Here is a 24620-nt window from a genome sequence, read left to right as displayed (position 1 = left end):
TTGAACACGTTTATGAATTCACCAAGTGCGTGTCTATGATGTATCTTCTTTTATTGTTAATTATAATATCAATAAACTTTGGCTGTCTGTGAGAGTATATAGCCCCAAACGTTCCCAACCACCACCTTTCATACCCTAAGTAAAATCTATCTTCACTGTCACTTCCTTTTAAATAGCTCCGATGCTATAGAAGTGTGGGTGCTCTGTGTTAACTATTTTAATATCAATACAACGAAACATACTATAGTTATGTAACTATGTAAACAAAAGTGGCGCTACTCTAAGTATATGCAAATACTTATAAGTAACAATGCTTGTTTATTAAGCTTATAGTCATTTAAAATTAAATTGAAACAACTGTAATCTCGTATTGGTATAGGTAGAACTCACTGAGTCCACCCAGCTCTAATGTCAAACTGACCTTCTTTAGGGAAAGTAGGTGGGGCATAGTGATGATCGCCTATCAAATTCATATGCCGCGGTCACCCAAACTGATGAGTTCTACTTCACCTGTCATATGGGCTGTCATGCTCAAAAAGATACTTTAGTTTTTTTCCTTTGTTTATTTTTAAATTTTAATATACGAGTCTTTAAAGACCATCTAATTTGGAATACCAACATCTGTCTTTGTGATTTGAAACAATTTCCTTAATGTTATAATCATACGTCTTTGGTAAAATAAATTGTCTAGTTAAACACAATAAACCAATTCATTTGGATAGTTCTTTTATTCATATAATCAATATCTGTTAACAGTTGAATAGATTCAATATAAAAATACTGCGACAGTAGCAATACAAAGCAGCATTCAAAGACACAGACGCGGATAAAGTTCGACACACACATGAACACAACACCAACAACCTTGTAGAGCCGGATATGTGACCGTGTTGTGCAAGCTTAAGGATATTAAAAACACTTTAACAACTTGTGCAATGATGCATGCCTGTAGTAGCTAGTGGTTCTATGATGTTTATGTATAACCAAAGATCAACAACAAAATATAATCGAGGCACAAATCAATTGTTGGGCGTAAGATAGGTGTAAGAAAAATCTGATATAGACGAAACATAAAAGAAAGACTTTAACTGAAGGTATTTCAAATAAAAAACAATCGAAGAGTTAGTGCTAGGTGTTGTGTATGCAGGTATTTGTATCCACCACTGTCTACGCCTCTAATAGTAACAAATGTGTTTCAGTAGATATTTAAAAATTGATCTGATATCGTAGTGTTGATACATCTGATTACAAAAAATATATATTTTATAATATAATATATATTATATAAATATAATATTATATAGTATATATACTTTTTTTATATTTTTTTTTATATTTTTTAATGTCATGTACAGTAACATTAAAAATGTTTCAGTGCGTGTAAATTAACGGTAAAAATATAACGGTATAGCTCACCATAATTAACAAAGCAAACACACTTTAATTTAAGCTAAGAGAACATGAAAACTTCATATTTTGGAATAACGTAACAATAGGAGATACAACCATATGTTGTGTTTTAAGGATCAGTTGTTAATTGCTAGATATTTGTTTTTTATTTTTATTTTACACATAGTTAACGTTAGTCTAACAGAAATGTGTGTTCTTTTTCTCCAAAAAGTGACAAGGTCTGGTAGGCTACATGATAAAAAGATCTGATCGATATTACATTGTAACACAATATAAAAGACTACACACCTTCATTTTCAAGTCGGCTGTCATCTTAACTATATTTAATTTCTCACAAAAAAACGCCTATGTTTTTACTATTAACATAATTTTATGACTGACACTCAAATATCTACGTTTGTTAAAACAAAATTAACAAGAATGGTCTAAACTCTACTGGGTTAGTTATGAACTTCAACATAATAAAAACGATGTTGAGCTGAACGTAAATTGAATATCACTTCAAGTACCAATCAACGTAAAGCGAATGTCGAGGTGAATCAGGCAAAGTGGAGCTACTGTTGTGTCAGTCAACACACGAACACACACGCAGGGACAACACAAACATACGCACACACTTATTCGAACACAAACAGAAATGCCAACACACACCATGTACATTGGCCTACATATCCATCATGTAACAGAATGTCAAAGGCTTACGAATCAACGAAAAATGCATTTAACTTTAAAACCTGTTTCTTCACATTAGATTAACGCTTCCGCTTATTGTGCTTATATTAAGGGAGATAATATTTGAGTATGGACGTGTAGCTTTATAAAGGGAGGTAATATACATTTTATGGGGGATCTTTTATTTACTTAGGAAAGTAATGCTTGTACTTTTGTTTTCGGCTGAAGTAATTAGTAGCGTGTAAAGGCAGAATTAAGAAAAACGTGTGGAAAACTATAGTTGCTCAATTAAATTTTTCCATGTTTTTAAAAAGGCTTCTATATAATGAATATATTAATTCATTTCTTGGAAAAAATATTTTTTAAAAAAGGTTGTATTTGGAAATATATATTTTCCTCCATGCAGGCAGGCGGGCAAGCAGGCAGCCAACGAAAACATAATATTGCGCCAATTCTCACGCTGTCTTCTGACATTTCCATCTCATTACCGTCACGTGTTTAAAAGCTGTTGAAACGCTGGCCATTACCAGGTCAATTACTTAACATTTAACGTTTTTTGAACTTGCTCGTGAGTGCATACCTCCAGCCTAGATTACAGACATGCACTTACATACCTATATATACACTCATACATCCATACATGCATACATTAACTTACATACTTAACACGTTTATTTATTTGTTAAAACGACTGAATACTTACTATAAAGAGAACTCTCAATAAATTTTAAACAATTATTCTCATACATAAAGAGACACGCAAAATGACAATACTCACAGTCGCTTGTTTATAGGAAATAATATTATGTACATCCAACTGATCTAATCAATAGGGAATTGACAAAGTTGAATAAAATACAACAACACAGACTTGCCTACTTCGTCACGAGTTTTATATCCCAGGCTTCAGTCAGTCGTCCCTGAGTCCACCCTGTTAGGATGAGTACTTGACTCAAGTCAGGAAAAGTTAAGGCATTTTGGCATAGTGCTGACAGTACCATAACTTCGAATGACGAGATAACAGAAACATGCTAACCCGACTTTTAAATTTTAAAAAATAAACTCATGGTGCAGATGCTCTCATTTAACGGGACAAACAAACAAAACGAAAACATTTTTGTAAATACATAAAATAAAATAATAAACAAAATTCTCGATTTTAATAGTATTTAAATAAAACGAAATTCAAAGACTAGTTGAGAATATTTTTTTTAAAGTCGATTTCTGATAATTATTCTAATGTGATAATTTTTTTGGCTCAATTTACTTATGTTCAGGAACAACAGCTATGGTAGTAGAAAACTGTGTATAATCAGAGTTTCTTCCAGGCATCTCTACTGTGGGCCCCCCCCCCCCCCCAAAAAAAATTCTACCCCCCCCCCGAACGAAATTAATATAATTTATATAGAAAATATATACTTTTAACAGTATCCGCCCCCCAAAGAAAGTCCACAGTCCCCCCCCCGATATTTTCAAGTGACCCCCCCCCCCGGAGAAAAATATCTGGAAGAAACACTGTGTATAATGACATCGTAGATTAGCTGGCCTTTCGTTATATTTAAATACTTTGGTAATAGGTCTGGCGTTAACAGACTGGGAGCAAATTGCTGAAGAAACTTTTGAGTTTTACGTTGTTTTTTTTTTAATAAATTGTTTAGGTAACCTGCTACCATTACACTCGCCATTATACATTAGGTCATACGTCGCACACTTGAACAGACGTTCTATAAAGGATGGCATAGTTCAACAACCTTCTACATTTTTTTTTTATTTTACTCACGGCAAAAACATGCACGTGCACATGCAATATGAGCGTCAATAGTGAAAAAAAAAAACAACTCCAAATTGTTTTCTCACCTGTGGCCGCCTCGTCCTGATCAAGATACCATCACTCATGCTTTCATTTACTGACTTGCCGTGCTCTCCCCTATTTCTTTTTCTAAATAAATTAGTTACTTCCCTTTGAATGTGTTTTTTTAAATTCTCATTGCTTAACTTCTCTCAAAACATTTGACTTCCAATGATGATAAGACGTCCTCACATCAAATATTTAAAAAAGATTATTGTGTACTTTGTGTACTGTCCGAGACAAACCAGCTAACTGTAAACATGTTCCCTGAAACTGTCGATAGTCGACATAATCCATGAAGTTGGTTAACCAAAATGTTCAATGAAGCAGGTCAAAATGTTCCATCAAACTATCAAATTCTTCCAAAAAGCAGGTCGACATGTTTGTTCAATTAAAATTTCGACATGTTCCATGAAGCAGGTAAAAATGTTCCATGAAGCAGGTCAAAATGTTCCATGACGCAGGTCAAAATGTTCCATGGTCAAAATGTTCCATGAAGCAGGTCAAAATGTTCCATGAAGCAGGTCAAAATGTTCCATGAAGCAGGTCAAAATGTTCCATGAAGCAGGTCAAAATGTTCCATGAAGCGGGTCAAAATGTTCCATGAAGCAGGTCAAAATGTTCCATGAAGCAAGTCAAAATGTTCCATGAGGATCAGGTTTAATTGTTCCATGAAGCAGGTCAAAATGCTCCACGAAGCAGGCCAAAATGTTCCATGAGGATCAGGTTTAATTGTTCCTTTTGTCATGTGGGATATTCCCCTGAAACGATAAATTACACCAGCCTGTTATTATTTGTATTCAGCTCATTGTGCAAATGTCTGATAATAGCAGACGATAAAAATGGCGCCCAAATTATTCAACAAAAAATGTAACCGTTTACCTCATGAAATCGTTACATGAGAATCCACTTGAGACCATACCCTACCGCAGTCTCCAGCTCCGCATATATCGCATGTTACAATAGAGATCCGCGCATCTCATTCGCGCATGATCAGTTCGACACGGCAGACTCAATTATAAGCCAACATTGGCCGGAGCACTAGTTTTTATTTTGCTGTGTCAATCTGACCCAGGCACAGCGAGGTTCTAGACAGATGTATCGCACGCGTCTAGAGCTGAGCACACGGGTTCTACACAGGGGCAGGTAGTATCTGGTGCTAAATTTGTGATCTGTGGTTCCAGTGCCGAATTTATGTAATATTTTGAAATTTCGCTGAACGGTTCTACGCGTGAAAGTTTTATCTGATCAAATCTACCAAACTGACCTATTGTACACCAACCAATAAGACTAATCGGTGAGTAGTCCTGGTTGTTATTTCGCTTTAAAAATAAATGTATAAGTTAACATTTCTATTTGGCGTAGTCTGAATACATTAACGGACAATATAGGACAGAAGCAATGTGGCCAAACAAAGACTTAGACTTAATTGTAATTAGTTTATTTCTGCAGCAATCAATGAGTGATTTTAGGCGCTTTAAACGCAGGTGTTTTGATCAAAGGTGCTTTGATCATAGGAGCTTTCAACACAGGTGTTTTCGCAAATGGTACTTAGATCATACATGCTTTGAACACCAGCTAAACACATCACGATTAAATACTTTCTCTATACTCTATATACAAGGAAGTAAAAAAAAGTCAGCTATTTTAAAGCCACATACACATGGCTGTGGCTGTAGATGTTTAAAGGTTCACTATCGACGAAGTGTTGTCTTACCATTTCAACAGTTTTAATACGATGGTTTTTGTTATCCCGTTTGACTTTTTTATAATTATCTGAAGGGTTGAGTTTACAATCCTACTCAATAAAACGTTCGAACCGACCCGCGGCGTTGAATGCGCCGCTATTTAATGAAACACGATTATCCTCAACCTCTCTTCTCGCCCCCCCCCCCCCTCTCCACCGTGAAAGCAACTGTCCGTGACGACAATATACAGACGTCAATGAAAATATCAAGCAGAACTTGTTACCTCAATCGTTTAAAAACTAAATTATCTGCTCCTAATAGCCGTTACTTATTCGACCCGGCTCTACGTTTGTAAACATTCGGCGTTAACCACAGCTCAGCAGACTGGCGGGGGTGGGGGGTGATATGGTCAATTGCGCATGCCTGGAGAGCGAGGGAGGAGGCGGGAGGTGGGTTAGATAACCGGCTTGCGCCGTGGTGGTGTCCTAGTAGAGAATTACTTGATAGATTAATCCAGAGGCGTAGTGAAGGGGGGGGGGGGGCGGATGGACACATGTCCCCGAGCGCCGACCTTAGGGGTCGCCAAAATTGGTTGGAAAAATAAATTGAAAGGTTGAGGGGGGCGTGTGCAAATCGAAAGTTTTAGGGGGGGGGGGGTGGTGCAAATCGAAATCTTGAGGGGGGGGGGGGGGGTGGGTGCAAAACGAAAGTTTGAGGGGGGTGCAAATCGAAAGCTTGTCGCCACGCCTCTGGATTAATCCACTTATTGGGTTTAGGGTATCTATGTAATTTTGTGTCTATTGTTTTAACACAATTGACAATGTTTAGAGAAATCTGGCCCTTAATTGTCTATTTATCCTGGAATACTATTTTTGTATTTCTTAAGAATGCATCAAATTTAACTCAAGAATCTCATGGACTGTTTTCGTTTTCAGTATAAGAAATAATGCACGGTGAAGTCACTACCCTTAAGTTTTTATTTTCTCGTATACGAAGTAGGCCTATAGAGAAAGTATTGTAATCGTGCAAAAAAAAATCTCAACGTTTTACACCTCCCTGAGTCGGAAAACATAGTTTTGCAATATAGTCCGTATGTCTGTGTGTGTGTATGTTTGTGTGCGTGCCTGTAAACACGATAACTTGAGCATCGTTACAGCTAGGTTGATGAAATTTCATATATAAACATTATATCAAATTTGTAGATACGTATCAACTTTTCAGCGATTTCCGATAACCGGAAGTTGAACTTTTTCTACTTTCAATTTTTCAAAAGCCTATAACTCGAGTACTATTTTGAATAGATCAATGAAATTTCACATGTATGTAAAACTTCTAATTCTCTGCCTTCTGTCAAATTTTGAGTAATTTCTGTTGAACGAAAGCAGTAATTTACGCTTTTACCGATCTTTCAAAAAACGCACGTGAATTTATAAAGTACTAATAATATTCCGCACTATTATACACATTTTGCTTGGCGTTCGCTTGGTGCGCAATTCTTTTTTCTACGAGAATCTATTCTATTTTAAAAAGTTTAAGTAATAAAAATCATGTCTATATACCGAGTTGCCATCCCCCGTAGTGTTATATAAAAATATTTGAGAAAGTTTAGGGGAGATCACCCCCGGTTTATTTCCTTCGGACATATACCGAGCAAGTTTCCCTCATCAATCTCATTGTAAGATTTAGGTGGTTGCCACGGTTTATTACCTGAAAGTACACAAACTTTTCTGATCTATAATTTATGATTCTATAAATATATAACCATTTGATCTGCTATTTTTATTGTAAATTCCAGAGTAAAACAAATATCGTAAAATACAAAACTAGATCAGCTGACCTAATTGTTTAAGTGACATGCTCTGGAATGTGTTCCACAGGTCGGACCAGCTAAGTGCATTTGATAGTTGAAAAGGTAAAGAAAACATGGCGCCTGCTCGTATATCTCTTGTGTCTCTAGTTGCTGCACTCGTTCTATTGGCTGGTGAGTTGATTTGGTTTATTTTATTTTTTTTTTATTTGAAAAATGAACATCAGATACATGTTTAGCTGTTGATTCAAAATACTCTAAAACAAAAAATAGTTTAATTTGATATATATATATATATATATATATATATATATATATATATATATATATATATATATATATATATATATATATATATATATATATATATAAGTAATTGTTTTATCAACAGGTTACCTGAGTGTGTGTGACTGCACTGAGTGCACCAAAGCACATGAAACTGTTGCACGCTGCTTCACAGACAACCGTCTAACCTCTGTCATTAAAGACGACAAGTCACCCTATGTGCTGATGTCGTACCTGAACCAACAGCTCTGTCAACAGCAAGAGGATGCTGTTAAAGCAATCAGCTGCATTTTCCAGTTCCAAATAGACTGTGGCCCTCGAGCAGCTGGCATGGAAAGCTACTTCACTTCTCCAAACAAAGCTCAAGACATCGTTACTATGACTTGCAAACAGTTCAATAACATTGATATCACGTGCGCCAATAATCGATTAGGTCAAATTGTCGCATGCGCTAATCCCCCGAGGAATCAGACGGAAATGCCTTCTGCATCTGACATTGGGAAACTAATCTGCAAAGCTCACGAAGCGACTTCCTCCTGCATGAGACCACACCTAGAATCGTGTGGATGTGCCACCTATCAGGTGATGGATGAAGTGTACAGAGGACCAGCATGGCCTGTCTCGTGCACACGACCACAGGTCGGCCCTTATCGGTGTGATCCAAAGAACCGGAGTCTATTTTTAGACGTGAAGGACTCCAGTTCACACATGATGCCGAGCGGATTGGTCTTGTTTGTTGTAACTATCCTAATGCTACTAGGCTTAGAGTAGCTATCTGAGCTAGTTAACTAGTTCACCAAAATAGTATTCCCAAAACACACGGTTTTCTTTTGGTAAATATTCTGTCACCTGTACACGCCACACTCTCGATATGTTCACCCCATTTTTCTTTAACAATACTCCCGAGAGATACCCTTAAAATAAAGAATCACTTTAACAAACGTTACAACACTTATCAGCAATAATATCAGCGATATACTTAATAAATTATTCCACTTAGGAATTTCAGGTTAAAGTTTAAGGTTTACTTTCACATACTGTTATATCTAAATTTTGAAAGGACCTCACTCACGAATAATGTTTATGTGATTTTAACGCACGGTATTGTAGTGGTTAAGCGATTGCACAAAATTACTGTTTACTTTTTTTTAAATAAAAAAACTTATTACAAAATAGCAATGCTTTCTGTAGAATGTGAGCTATTCAGTTTGTACTGAAGTGTTCAGTGTGTTTTGTTGTGTTTATAGATTGTGAACACTTAAATGATTTTTTTTTTACTTTTGTGAAATCTTTAAATTAAAAAAAAAACAACCTGCAATCTGCAAATGAAATTAGTTACTACAGCAAGGTAAACTGTATTACTGTATTACTTAAATAGACCTACAATGCTGGTGTATTTAGTATCCATGTCTTACGTCAAAGTGGGCGGGGGGCGCATGGGTGGGTTGCCCCCCCCCCCCTAAGTGGGCGGGGGCGCATGGGTGGGTTGCCCCCCCTAAGTGGGCGGGGGCGCTGGGGTGGATTGCCCCACCCCCCCCCCCAAGTATTCGGTAAACAATACTAATTTTCTAGTAAACAGGTTTATTAGGTAATTTTAAATATTGGAAGCCGTATATATTATATTTTTCTTAACTCTCAAAATTTCGGTCGAAAATTGTTGCTTTTACACACCCGCTCCGAACGTATGCTATTTTACTGATCATATAGCGACACAAGCTCCTTGATATTAATCTATCTTTAAAACGGTGGATCCAGGCAAGATGTAATGCTATCAAGCAAAAGTATCTAATATTTCACGTTAAGTTTACAGAATCGTAAGAATCGTACAAAGAACTTGTGCCACCCCCACTCCCACAGTTGGAGGGGACGCGGTGGGTTGCACATATTGAAATCACAAAGATAATTCGTATAGTTTATAAAACAACAAACCTGCATAAAGAATGTAAAAAGTAATACGGAAGTGCCTGTTTTATTTTAACCCAACTCAATTGACGATTTTGTCACGGCCGACCTAGTTAGGCCACATATGAATTAAACTTTTAAAAACTTTTTAAGGCATTTATTGTTAGTTAACGTTTACATCGGGTGTAGAGGGCAGGAATGACTTTCTTCTGGATATCCAGTTTTTTGTTGACCTCATAAAAGGATGAAGGTATGTCTATTTTCCTTCGAGGTCGTCCATAAATGACGTCACATTGGTAGGGGAGAGGGGGGGGGGGTCCGTAATTTTGTGACCGTGTGTGATGAGTGGGATGGGGGGGGGGGAGTTAGAGGGTGCGACGTCACACTTTAGCATTATTAAAAAGCAATGTTTGAAAACGAATTTTATACGTTATTTTGCGTTTTAGAAAACTGTTTTAATAAATTGTAATAGGAATCGATTAAAATACTCTGTTTTGACAGAGTTCAGACAAGATTTTGGTAAAAAAATATCGATGTTTAAAAAAAATTAAACTGCAATTTTGATGGGGTTGTATGTAGGCTGAGGTGTGACGTCATTTTGACGTCTCTTTGTTTTGGGATTTTGTTTAGAGTTATAACTATATCGATATTGAAGGTCTCGTTTTTTTTGTTATTTTGGTTTCAAGCGTCTTTTTCATGTTGTGTATGGTGGGGCATTCTAAATATATGTGCGTTTCGGTTTCGGGTGTGTTTTGTCTGCATAGTGGGCAAAATGGTTTCTGTTGTTTTGCTAGGGGTGTTGAGTTGTAGATGAGTCTGTATGTTATTTCCCTGGCTTTGGGTGTGATGATGTAGGTTCTTGAAGTTGTCTATTGTGTCTGTTAGAGCGTATTTCCTACACTATTTAATTCTGTTGTACAGTGGGGTTGAGATTTTTTGCACTAACTTTTTGTAGATGTTTTGTGATTTTTCGTGAACAAGGTTTTCGTTGTTTTTTAATATTTGTAAGCATTCTGTGTAAAAGGGACTATGTTTTACTCCTATGTAATATGGAGTTGTATTATTGATTTTGTAAGTTTGTTAAGCTGAATATAGTAGTAAACTAGAGGGTGAAAGTTTGGTTGGCTAATTATTCTGCTAATGTGTGTTAGTGTGAATGTATTGATTTTGGTCTGTATAGCGTGCAGGTTTATTCCTCGATGAAGTTTGGTTTAAGCTAACGTGTTGTGGCTAATGTTTGTAATTGTGGTCTGAAATATGAACTCTCTATTGGTTTTATTCAGATGTTTAATTCTTGGCTTTGGGATTGTTTTAGTTGTGGCTATATAGGTAATTTTTGGGATGACGTACCTATTAATTATAGATGACCTAGCAAAAATTGTTGTTGAGCTAAATTTATAAAGTGCTATGGTGTTTTGGATTTTGCTTGAGACTTGTTTCCATTCATCATCGTTATTAGTGGGTTATATTGTGGGTTGCTGTAGTGGGTTATGCCGTAACGCTTTATTTTGTTGGTACCTAGCATGTTTAGTGGGTAATTTGGTTTGTTGATCCACCGTCCAAGTCCTATAATTTTGGTTTTCATTAGGTTAATTTTTGACCCGCTACTTAGCCCAAAGTCAAGGAAAGTGACTGTTATTAGAATGATAAATTTTTCGGTTTGGAGGGTAAATGCTGTATCATCAGCGTACGCTAGAATTTTTTTGTTTAATTGATTTGGAATGTCGATTCCTCTGATGTCTCCAGTGTTTCTAATGCATTCTAACAGGGGTAAATACAGAGTATAGAGAAAGTTTTGAAATCGTGCAAAAATAAAATAAATCGGTAGTGATCTCCCCAAAACTTTCTCGAATATTCTTATATAACATTAAGTGAGATAGTAACTCGGGATATAGACAATATTCTTAATCTATTTTTAATTATTTAATCTTTTTATAGTAGAAAAGAATCTCGATGAAAAGAGAATTGCACACCAAGTGAACTCCAAACAAAATGTGCATAATAGTGCGGGATATTATTAGTACTTTATAAATTAACATGTGTTTTTTGAGAAATTGGAAATAGGGCACCCCACCCCTGCGCCCCCCGCCAATTTAGGAAGCGGGGCACCCTATACCCAGCGCCCCCCCCCCGCTTGTGATGGGGGGCACCCCATACCCAGCGCCCCCCGCCCGCTTGTGATGGGGGGCACCCCACACCAGCGCCCCCCGCCCACCTAGGGGGGGGGGGGTACCCCACCCCAGCGCCCCCGCCCACTTAAGGGGGGGGGGGCACCCCACCCCAGCGCCCCCCGCCCCAGCGCCCCCCGCCCACTTAGGGGGGGGGGGGCACCCGACCCCAGCGCCCCCGCCCACTTAGGGGGGGCACCCGACCACAGAGCCCCCGCCCACTTAGGGGGGGGGGGGGGGCACCCGACCCCATCGCCCCCCGCCCACTTAGGGGGGCGCCCCGCCCCAGCGCCCCCCGCCCACTTAGGGGGGGCACCCCGCCCCAGCGCCCCCCGCCCACTTAGGGGGAGGGGGGGGCACCCCACCCCAGCGCCCCCCGCCCACTTAGGGGGAGGGGGGGCACCCCACCCCAGCGCCCCCCGCCCACTTAGGGGGAGGGGGGGGCACCCCACCCCAGCGCCCCCCGCCCACTTAGGGGGAGGGGGGGGCACCCCACCCCAGCGCCCCCAGCCCACTTAGGGGGAGGGGGGCACCCCATACCCAGCGCCCCCCGCCCGCTTGTGATGGGGGCACCCCACACCAGCGCCCCCCGCCCACTTAAGGGGGGGGCACCCCACCCCAGCGCCCCCCGCCCCAGCGCCGCCGCCCACTTAGGGGGGCGCCCCGCCCCAGCGCCCCCCGCCCACTTAGGGGGGGCGCCTCGCCCCAGCGCCCCCCGCCCACTTAGGGGGAGGGGGGGCACCCCACCCCAGCGCCCCCCGCCCACTTAGGGGGAGGGGGGGGCACCCCACCCCAGCGCCCCCCGCCCACTTAGGGGGAGGGGGGGCACCCCACCCCAGCGCCCCCCGCCCACTTAGGGGGAGGGGGGGGCACCCCACCCCAGCGCCCCCCGCCCACTTAGGGGGAGGGGGGGGGCACCCCACCCCAGCGCCCCCCGCCCACTTAGGGGGAGGGGGGGGGCACCCCACCCCAGCGCCCCACGCCCACTCAGGGGGAGGGGGGGGGGCACCCCACCCCAGCGCCCCACGCCCACTTAGGGGGAGGGGGGGCACCCCACCCCAGCGCCCCCCGCCCACTTAGGGGGAGGGGGTGCCCCCCCCTCAGCGCCCCCCGCCCACTTAGGGGGAGGGGGTGCCCCCCCCCTCAGCGCCCCCCGCCCACTTAGGGGGAGGGGGGGCACCCCACCCCAGCGCCCCCCGCCCACTTAGGGGGAGGGGGGGGCACCCCACCCCAGCGCCCCCAGCCCACTTAGGGGGAGGGGGGCACCCCATACCCAGCGCCCCCCGCCCGCTTGTGATGGGGGCACCCCACACCAGCGCCCCCCGCCCACTTAGGGGGAGGGGGGGGGGCACCCCACCCCAGCGGCCCCCCCCCACTTAGGGGGAGGGGGGGGGGGCCGTCTGATGTTGTAGAGTAGATGACAATCTTCTGATTTCATGAGAAAGGTGATCTATTTAATTGAAGCCTTTAACATAATTTGAAATAAAAAAATTCAAATATTCATAACGAAATCTACTGCACAAATATTAACATTTAATTGTAAGCCTTTATTTGAATACATCTTTACAAAACATCTTAGGGTAGTCATGTCGGTGGTATCTAGGTGCAGCTCATCTCTATCAAACAAGGCATCTGTACTTTAATTACCAAACTAGTAACTTATACTTTATGAACAAAATAAACTGGACTGTAAACAACGAACGTGCACTTAAAATGTTAAACAAGGAACCTGCACTCTAATACATATGTTTAAAAATTGACGTACAACTGATATAAAATCTAAATAGAAAATATTTTACATTAATGTTTGAATGAACACATATGGGGGGGGAGGGTGTCATCCGTATACAATGTCACTGATTTGTCACTCATTACCTCCCTTTATCCCCATCCTCGTAAACACCCTCCCCCCTCAAATGACGTAATATTTTTTATCAAAATTAAAGTAACATTTTCTGAAACTCCTCCCCCTTATCATACATGTGTTCCGTCGGTTATGGAAAATTCACATAACATATTTACAATGTAAGAAAAACAATTAAAAACAACCTACTGGTTTCTTTCTTCTGAAAACCGGGAAACTTTGTTCATCTTTTGGCCTGTTGGTTCATCGTTGTTTCATCAGGGAAAGAGTGTTGACAATATAAGGTGCCGTTAATCATCTTCACAGCAACGTGTTGGTAACGTATCTACACAACAAAGTGCTGAAATCTTAAAATTTACCCAACAAAATGCTGACTTCTAAACAAAAAAATGCCGACTTCTAGTTGACACAACAAAGTGCTGGCATCATCAAATTTACCCAACAAAGTTCTTACATCTAATCTACAAAGTGCTGACTTCTAGTTTACACAACACAGTGTTGACATCCAATTTACAAAACAAAGTGCTGACATCTAATCTACACAACAAAACGGTGATGTCTAATCTAAACAAGATAGTCCTGACATCTAAACTACACAACAAAGTGCTGACATCTAATCTACACAACAAAGTTCTGACATCTAATCTACACAACAAAGTTCTGACATCTAATCTAAACAACAAAGTGCTGACATCTAATCTACACAATAAAGTGCTGACATCTAATCTACACAACAAAGTTCTGACATCTAATCTACACAACAAAGTGCTGACATTTAATCTACACAACAAAGTGCTGACATTTTAATCTACACAACAATGTGCTAACATCTAATCTACACAGCTAAGTGCTGACATCTAATCTACACAACAAAGTGCTGACATCTAATCTACACAACAAAGTGCTGATATCTTCTAATCTACACAACAAAGTGCTGACATCTAATCTACACAACAAAGTGCTGACATCTTCTAATCTACACAACAAAGTGCTGACATCTAATCTACACAACAAAGTGCTGATATCTTCTAATCTACACAAAAAAGTGCTGACATCTTATCTACACAACAAAGTGCTGACATCTAATCTACACAGCTAAGTGCTGACATCTTCTAATCTACACAACAAAGTGCTGACATCTAATCTACACAACAATGTGCTAACATCTAATCTACACAACAAAGTGCTGACATCTAATCTACACAGCTAAGTGCTGACATCTAATCTACACAACAAAGTGCTGACATCTAATCTACACAACAAAGTACTGACATCTAATCTACACAACAAACTGCTGACATCTAAACAACAAAGTGCTGACATCTTCTAATTTACACAACAAAGTGCTGACATCTAATCTACACAACAAAGTGCTGACATCTAATCTACACTACAAAGTGATGAGGTCTAATCTACACAACAAAGTGCTGACATCTAATCTACACAACAAAGTTCTGACATCTAATCTAAACAACAAAGTGCTGACATCTAATCTACACAATAAAGTGCTGACATCTAATCTACACAACAAAGTGCTGACATCTAATCTACAGAACAAAGTGCCGACATCTTATCTAAACCAACAAAATGCTGACATCTAATCTACACAACAAAGTGCTGACATCTAATCTACACAACAAAGTGCTGACATCTAATCTACACAACAAAGTGCTGACATCTAATCTACACAACAAAGTGTTGACAATTGTTTTTCCTGACCTAATTTCCCAACATTACAGACCTTTAATGTATGGAGAATTGAGGTTTCCTGATAATAAAAGAAAAAAAAGCATAAACAACATATACATAGATCTAGTAGCTTTTACCTGTAATTCTTTACTAACTACTAAACACGCAACAATGAAATCGAATACGTGAATCAATCGCATAGGTTTACAAGCACACATGTTTAAAAGGGAGTTAACTTAAATGTTACTTTGATTACTTGTTAGAGGGAAACAGTTTTCAAGGGACTTAACTCTTAACTTGTCTTTTTCAACATTATAATATCATACTTTATCAATAGAGACTGAAAGATGTTTCATATTTTCTGTACATAACTAAGCAGATGAAGTAGAGTTAGCATTCTTTTTTTGTGCGACCGAGTTTATAAGTATTCGTCTTACTAGGAGGGGAGATTTGTCATTGAATGAGATTAGCTATGTAGTTTTTTTAGGGAGATAATCTTAAGAGGGGGTAGGATTTGGTGCTTGGCTGGAGTATGGGTTGGATCATTATTTTGTGATAATAACAAGGAGGATGTAAAAATGCATAACATAGCTGACGTTAAAGGTCGACACCACACAGCCGAGTTAAGTCGACCTCTCCACACCACGATTCAGGTTCCTGTCAAGCAAGTCCAACAACCCCACAACTGGGAGGTGACCAACAACCCTACAACTGGGAGGTGACCAACAACCCCACAACTGGGAGGTGACCAACAACCCCACAACTGGGAGGTGACCAACACCCCCACAACTGTGAGGTGACCAACAACCCCACAACTGGGAGGTGACCAACACCCACTTAAAAGACTACTGCTGACTTAAAACATTACTTTATAGATCTATATTTAATCATCTGAATGGGGTGGAGGGGTCTCAATTGTAAAAAAAAAATTGGTATGATAAAACTTGTCTGAAACAAAGATTTGATAGTTTTAGCTGTAAGTATTTATAGGTAATAATTAAAACATGTATGAAACTTCTCTGTAACAGTGAATCACAAATGAAGCCACATCAATTCTCTGTCGTCTGCCTCTTCGTTTGGTCAGGTAAATAATGGCGCTGGCGGGAGTTTCTAACTTGTTTGTAAACAAACACCTGAACAGGTTAGTGTTGGCCAGTTTTACGTAGGTAGGGCGAGGACAGTGGCGTAGCTTTGGCCAATTTTAAGTGGACAGTAGGATTTTGTTAAAAGAGGGTAGTTTTATATATATAGGGTATTGAGAGGATCAGACTAGTTGCTTTGGTCAGTTTTAAGTGGGCACGGCATCTCGATAACAGAGGCGTTGCTTCATCCGGTTTTATAAAATTAAGTAAACGCGAGTTATTACACAAAAATAAACAACAACATTCGGTGTCAGACATCGTTAACTTGTGCAAATAATAAGTCTCTCGATTAGTGTTGTTTCCCTTACTTACTCATCGTCACTCCATGTGGAGTATAGGGCAGCAACAAATCTTCGCCATACCACTCTGTCCTGGGCGAGCCACTATAATTCATTTCAGGTCTTGCCAGTAGCCTGCACTTCTTCTTCCATCTCTCTCCACCATGTTCCCGGTGGCCTTCCTCGCTCTCGTTTTCCAGGTGGAGTCCATTTTAGCGCTATGTTCGACAGTCTTCTTCTGTTCATGAACCCAGCCATCTCCATCGCCTCATTCGTACAACTGAGACAATGTCGTTTAAGCCTCTTCTTCGTCGTATTTTCTTGTTCGGGATTTTGTCGTCCCACTTTATCCTGACAATATGTTGGTTTGTCTCCCTTATGGTGTAGTTATGCACTCTGTTTATCTCCTGATTAGGTAAATACCGAACTATAGGTATGACGTAGGGCGTCATACAATGTTACATTAACAAATACTCGACGCTACTGTTTAATTAAAATAACTTTTTGTTATAAGAAAATACTCAAATAGTCATGTCTTTTTAAACATAATTAACGCCACACTGCTGATTATAGAAAACTACATGTTTAATTTATACCTACAAAATTAAAACATTTTAACTGAATTTGACAATGACTGTATATAGTATATATAAAAAGACTGTTTGGCAATGACTGTATATTTTTAAAAAGACTATTTGGCAATTGTAAAGTTTATACGTAAACAAAGCGGGATAACTCTCTCACCCTACAATGTTTTTAATTTAGTGAGTTCGCGTTCACGTCATTTCTAATGTTGACTGTGCGGAGATCACCCGCCTACATCAACTTTATACTGTCAAGTTTACATCTTCAATCAATACACAACAAGCTAAGTAGAGTCTTTTATTAATAGCAGTATAAATTATACGATTATTTCAAGGTATTGTACTTATAAATATTAAAAAAACTAAAATTAACTTCTGGTAGAATATTTAAACGGAATATTTAAAAAATACTTTGAATTTAAACTCTAGCATTTATACGTTAGGCTACCACAAATACTGGTAGCGTCCGTGTACTGTCCTTATGTACATAGGTAGCGTCTGTGTACTGTCCTAATGTACACAAAAAGCTCCTGTGTACTGTAGTCCCTACTGTTGTACACAAGTAGGGTCGGTGTACTGTGCTGTTGTACACCGGTAGCGTCTGTGTACTATAGACCCTACTGTTGTACACAGATATCTTCATGTGTTGTGTAAATGGGATGTTACTACACTTTGACTTAGTTTAAAGATAAATTTACTCAAATATTAATGAGGCTTAAAATTGTAGCTTATGTAAATAAAAATAACATCAAATAACAAGTGCCTCTATTTAGATTCTCAAACCAGTTTTTATATTAGCGGCGTGATACAACTTTTAGAAAACATTAATAAAGTTATTCAGTTAAAATTATAAATCTGTCAATAAACAAACCCAAATGAATTCAATATAAGCAGAGGCGTAGCGATGGGGGGGGGGGGGGGCAGGGGGGTACATATGTCCCCGGGCGCCGACCTTAGGAGGCGCCAAAATGGGTTGTAAAAACAAATTAAAATATCATTTTAGCCGCATTTTTACATTATAAATAGTTAGAGGGGGTGGGGGTGCTAATCGAAAGTTTGAGGAAGGGAGGTGCAAATCGAAAGTTTGGAGGGGGGGTGCAAATTGAAAGTTTGTCCCCGGGCGCCGGGAAGGGTCGCTACGCCTCTGAATATAAGCTGGTTACATAAAACGCTAACTCTACCTCATATGCCTGCCTGGTTTGAAGATATTTAATAGAAGTAGATGATACAATATTTATGATAAAATTATACTGCTGAAAAGATGAGTTTAGTCCTATGAAAACAGTTACCTTCTAATTAGTGCTCGTCTTAGTCTATATTTCAAGTTATCTCCCTTTAAACATTCCATGTGCATGTTTTGTACATACATAGGGCCTACACACGTCAACAATTACTACGGATACGTTGTTTTTCTAGATTTATTTTTCTTTATCAACAGTAAACTCACTTTTTCAAAAATTGACGATCTGTTCGTATGTGGTCAGAGGACACGGATGTCAACAGTGTCTTATATAGAACCAGATGTCATGTGTAGAGTAGATGCCATGTGTAGACCAGATGTCAGCAGTGTTGTGTAGAACAGATGTCAGCAGTGTTGTGTAGACCAGATGTCATGTGTAGACCAGATGTCAGCAGTGTTGTGTAGACCAGATGTCATGTGTAGACCAGATGTCAGCAGTGTTGTGTAGACCAGATGTCATATGTAGACCAGATGTCAGCAGTGTTGTGTAGAACAGATGTCATGTGTAGACCAGATGTCAGCAGTGTTGTGTAGACCAGATGTCATGTGTAGACCAGATGTCAGCAGTGTTGTGTAGACCAGATGTCATGTGTAGACCAGATGTCAGCAGTGTTGTGTAGACGAATGTCCTCACCTTATACAGGGTGCCAGCACTTTGATGATTCAGCCTGGCATTATTCCAGACCAAATGCTGGACAAATTTCAGATGGCAGGAAACTCGTGGTGAGCTGTTTTTTTTTATTGCTTACACGTTAGACACGTCATGTTTGTATGCCTTGGTGCTGTCTATAATCAACATTACATTACTATGGGTGGCAGAAGGGGGCGGGGGTGTTTTTTTTTACTTTTGTGACTATGTATCACGAAGGGGAGGGGTGGAGTTTCAGATAGTAACGACTCTATTGCATTTAAAAGTGATGTAAATTTAAACTCATTTTTTTGCCGTTATTTCGCGTTTTCAATGTTGTAATTAAAATGTGTATGTACTCAATGTTGACCGAGCCCAGTAGCCTATATGTTATTTTAAAAAATCGCTAAAAATGCTAAAAATGTTATTTATAAAACAATATCAAATTATGGTGATGAAAACAATTTGATTTTTATCAAAAGATGTCTCTAAATAAATCTCTGCTGAAACTTCATATACAACATTAATTCTATTGGTTCATACACATAGACTGGCCCCTGGACCTAGACAAATAAAGCTATTGATATGTAGTCTAAGTGAAGATATTAAAAGTATCTTTTTAATTACAGGTTATTAAGCACATAACATCAGAAGATTGTCACCTACCATATGACATCAGAAGATTGTCAGCTACCTCATGACATCAGAAGATTGTCAGCTACCTCATGACATCAAAAGAGAGTCAGCTACCTCATGACATCAGAAGATTGTCACCTACCATATGTCATCAGAGGACTATCAGCTACCTCATGACATCAGAAGATTGTCAGCTACCTCATTACATCAGAAGATAGTCAGCTACCTCATGACATCAGAAGATTGTCAGCAACCTCATGACATCAGAAGATTGTCAGCTACCTCATGACATCAGAAGATTGTCAGCTACCTCATGACATCAGAAGATTGTCACCTACCTCATGACATCAGAAGATTGTCAGCTACCTCATGGCATCAGAAGATTGTCAGCTACCTCATGACATCAGAAGATTGTCACCTACCATATGACATCAGAAGATTGTCAGCTACCTCATGACATCAGAAGATTGTCACCTACCATATGACATCAGAAGATTGTCAGCTACCTCATGACATCAGAAGATTGTCACCTACCTCATGACATCAGAAGATTGTCACCTACCATATGACATCAGAAGATTGTCAGCTACCTCATGACATCAGAAGATTGTCACCTACCTCATGACATCAGAAGATTGTCAGCTACCTCATGACACCAGAAGATTGTCACCTACCATATGGCATCAGAAAATTTGACTCTTGCAAAATGACATTAGAAGATTTGTCACCTGCCTAATGACATTAGAAGATTTGCCACCTGCCAAATGACAGAAGATTTGCCACCTTCCTAATGACATCAGAAGATTGCTACCTAACTCATGACATCAGAATATTCGACACCTGCCAAATGACAGAAGATTTGACACCTTCCAAATGACATCAGAAGATTGTCAGCTACCTCATGACATCAGAAGATTTTCAGCTACCTCATGACATCAGAAGATTGTCACCTACCTCATAACATCAGAAGGATGTCACCTACCTCATGACATCAAAAGATTGTCAGCTACCTCATGGCATCAGAAGATTGTCAGCTACCTCATGACATCAGAAGATTGTCACCTACCTCATGACATCAGAAGATTGTCAGCTACCTCATGGCATCAGAAGATTGTCAGCTACCTCATGACATCAGAAGATTGTCACCTACCATATGACATCAGAAGATTGTCAGCTACCTCATGACATCAGAAGATTGTCACCTACCATATGACATCAGAAGATTGTCAGCTACCTCATGACATCAGAAGATTGTCACCTACCTCATGACATCAGAAGATTGTCACCTACCATATGACATCAGAAGATTGTCAGCTACCTCATGACATCAGAAGATTGTCACCTACCTCATGACATCAGAAGATTGTCAGCTACCTCATGACACCAGAAGATTGTCACCTACCATATGGCATCAGAAAATTTGACTCTTGCAAAATGACATTAGAAGATTTGTCACCTGCCTAATGACATTAGAAGATTTGCCACCTGCCAAATGACAGAAGATTTGCCACCTTCCTAATGACATCAGAAGATTGCTACCTAACTCATGACATCAGAATATTCGACACCTGCCAAATGACAGAAGATTTGACACCTTCCAAATGACATCAGAAGATTGTCAGCTACCTCATGACATCAGAAGATTTTCAGCTACCTCATGACATCAGAAGATTGTCACCTACCTCATAACATCAGAAGGATGTCACCTACCTCATGACATCAAAAGATTGTCAGCTACCTCATGGCATCAGAAGATTGTCAGCTACCTCATGGCATCAGAAGATTGTCAGCTACCTCATGACATCAGAAGATTGTCAGCTACCTCATGACATCAGAAGATTGTCACCTACCATACGACATCAGAAGATTGTCAGCTACCTCATGACATCAGAGGATTGTCACCTACCATATGATATCAGAAGATTGTCAGCTACCTCATGACATCAGAAGATTGTCACCTACCTCATGACATCAGAAGATTGTCAGCTACCTCATGACACCAGAAGATTGTCAGCTACATCATGACATCAGAAGATTGTCACCTACCTCATGACATCAGAAGATTGTCAGCTACCTCATGACATCAGAAGATTGTCACCTACCATATGGCATCAGAAAATTTGACACTTGCAAAATGACATTAGAAGATTTGTCACCTGCCAAATGACATTAGAAGATTTGCCACCTGCCAAATGACATCAGAAGATTTGCCACCTTCCTAATGACATCAGAAGATTGCTACCTAACTCATGACATCAGAAGATTCGACACCTGCCAAATGACATCAGAAGATTTGACACCTACCTTGTTACATGAAACAGAACATATATTTTAACCCAAATCTTTATTAACTATTTTCTGGCTCCAAATTATAAGCTTTAGGTAATAACAAACTTTGCAATTGACAACAAACATAAAGTATTTTTACAAATACGAAGACACAAAAAAAACAAAGCTTTGTATAAATGCTTAAATTTGGAACCAGAAAATAAAAATAAAAAACATTTTATTGTTTTAAAAAGCTTGACCAGTTTGTGTCAGCTTTCCACGTGTTTTGTGTTCTTTTTATGGGTTTTAGTAAATGTGTAACTTCTTCCGTACTGGGGTGGGGTCATAAAAGTGGGCAACGCTCCCCCCCTAAGTGGGCGGGGGTGGGGCCCGGGTGGGGTTCCTCCCCCTAAGTGGGCGGGGGTGGGGCACGGGTGGGGTGCCTCCCCCTAAGTGGGCGGGGGTGGGGCCCGGGTGGGGTGCCTCCCCCTCCTCTTAAGTGGGCGGGGGTGGGGTGCCTCCCCCCTCCATTAAAGTGGGCGGGGGTGGGGCCCGGTTGGGGTGCCTCCCCCCTCCCCTAAAGTGGGCGGGGGTGGGGCCCGGGTGTGGTGCCTCCCCCTCCCCTTAAGTGGGTGGTGGTGGGGTGCCTCCCCCCTCCCCTCCGGGTGGGGTGCCTCCCCCTCCCCTTAAGTGGGTGGGGGTGGGGTGCCTCCCTCCTCCCCTTAAGTGGGCGGGGGTGGGGCCCGGGTGGGGTGCCTCCCCCCTCCCCCTAAGTGGGCCAAGGTGGGGCCCGGGGGTGAGGTGCCTCCCCCCTCCCCCTAAGTGGGCGGGGGTGGGGCCCGGGGGTGGGGTGCCTCCCCCCTCCCCCTAAGTGGGCGGGGGTGGGGCCCGGGGGTGGGGTGCCTCCCCCCTCCCCCTAAGTGGGCGGGGGTGGGGCCCGGGGGTGGGGTGCCTCCCCCCTCCCCCTAAGTGGGCGGGGGTGGGGCCCGGGGGTGGGGTGCCTCCCCCCTCCCCCTAAGTGGGCGGGGGTGGGGCCCGGGGGTGGGGTGCCTCCCCCCTCCCCCTAAGTGGGCGGGGGTGGGGCCCGGGGGTGGGGTGCCTCCCCCCTCCCCCTAAGTGGGCGGGGGTGGGGCCCGGGGGTGGGGTGCCTCCCCCCTCCCCCTAAGTGGGCGGGGGTGGGGCCCGGGGGTGGGGTGCCTCCCCCCTCCCCCTAAGTGGGCGGGGGTGGGGCCCGGGGGTGGGGTGCCTCCCCCCACCCCCAAAGTGGGCGGGGGTGGGGCCCGGGGGTGGGGTGCCTCCCCCCTCCCCCAAAGTGGGCGGGGGTGGGGCCCGGGGGTGGGGTGCCTCCCCCCTCCCCCAAAGTGGGCGGGGGTGGGGCCCGGGGGTGGGGTGCCTCCCCCCTCCCCCAAAGTGGGCGGGGGTGGGGCCCGGGGGTGGGGTGCCTCCCCCCTCCCCCAAAGTGGGCGGGGGTGGGGCCCGGGGGTGGGGTGCCTCCCCCCTCCCCCAAAGTGGGCGGGGGTGGGGCCCGGGGGTGGGGTGCCTCCCCCCTCCCCCAAAGTGGGCGGGGGTGGGGCCCGGGGGTGGGGTGCCTCCCCCCTCCCTCAAAGTGGTCGGGGGTGGGGTGCCTCCCCCCTCCCCCAAAGTGGTCGGGGGTGGGGTGCCTCCCCCCTCCCCCAAAGTGGTCGGGGGTGGGGTGCCTCCCCCCTCCCCCAAAGTGGGCGGGGGTGGGGCCCGGGTGGGGTGCCTCCCCCTCCCCTTAAGTGGGTGGGGGTGGGGTGCCTCCCCCTCCCCTTAAGTGGGTGGGGGTGGGGTGCCTCCCCCTCCCCTTAAGTGGGTGGGGGTGGGGTGCCTCCCCCTCCCCTTAAGTGGGTGGGGGTGGGGTGCCTCCCCCTCCCCTTAAGTGGGTGGGGGTGGGGTGCCTCCCCCTCCCCTTAAGTGGGTGGGGGTGGGGTGCCTCCCCCTCCCCTTAAGTGGGTGGGGGTGGGGTGCCTCCCCCTCCCCTTAAGTGGGTGGGGGTGAGGTGCCTCCCCCTCCCCTTTAGTGGGTGGGGGTGGGGTGCCTCCCCCTCCCCTTTAGTGGGTGGGGGTGGGGTGCCTCCCCCTCCCCTTTAGTGGGTGGGGGTGGGGTGCCTCCCCCTCCCCTTAAGTGGGTGGGGGTGGGGTGCCTCCCCCTCCCCTTAAGTGGGTGGGGGTGGGGTGCCTCCCCCTCCCCTTAAGTGGGTGGGGGTGGGGTGCCTCCCCCTCCCCTTAAGTGGGTGGGGGTGGGGCCCGGGTGGGGTGCCTCCCCCCTCCCCCTAAGTGGGCGGGGGTGGGGCCCGGGGGTGGGGTGCCTCCCCCCCTCCCCCTAAGTGGGCGAGGGTGGGGCCCGGGGGTGGGGTGCCTCTCCCCCCTCCCCCTAAGTGGGCGGGGGTGGGGCCCGGGGGTGGGGTGCCTCTCCCCCCTCCCCCTAAGTGGGCGGGGGTGGGGCCCGGGGGTGGGGTGCCTCTCCCCCCTCCCCCTAAGTGGCCGGGG

At 43.1% G+C, this 24620-nt stretch overlaps 1 protein-coding gene across 1 annotated transcript; it reads left to right on the top strand.

Moving 5' to 3' along the window:
• The first annotated feature begins 4955 nt into the window (after window positions 1-4955).
• On the top strand, window positions 4956-8877 carry LOC131940864 (uncharacterized). The gene is made up of 3 exons (XM_059299763.1): window positions 4956-5228; window positions 7497-7600; window positions 7818-8877. The coding sequence occupies exons 2-3, from the start codon at window positions 7543-7545 to the stop codon at window positions 8480-8482; spliced, it is 723 nt and encodes a 240-aa protein (XP_059155746.1). The 5' UTR covers window positions 4956-5228; window positions 7497-7542; the 3' UTR covers window positions 8483-8877.
• Window positions 8878-24620: the final 15743 nt, after the last annotated feature.

This window comes from Physella acuta, unplaced genomic scaffold (genome assembly GCF_028476545.2).
Source record: "Physella acuta isolate Inbredline_101_S28 unplaced genomic scaffold, ASM2847654v3 ptg000335l, whole genome shotgun sequence".
In the NCBI taxonomy this organism is placed as follows: domain Eukaryota; kingdom Metazoa; phylum Mollusca; class Gastropoda; family Physidae; genus Physella; species Physella acuta.
This window is presented reverse-complemented; position numbering and strand designations above follow the sequence as displayed.

Coding starts and splice junctions, on each gene's coding strand:
- LOC131940864 (XM_059299763.1), top strand. CDS start 7,543: ATGGCGCCTGCTCGTATATCTCTTGTGTCTCTAGTTGCTGCACTCGTT. Junction 7,601..7,817: donor TGCACTCGTTCTATTGGCTG/GTGAGTTGATTT, acceptor TTTTATCAACAG/GTTACCTGAGTGTGTGTGAC.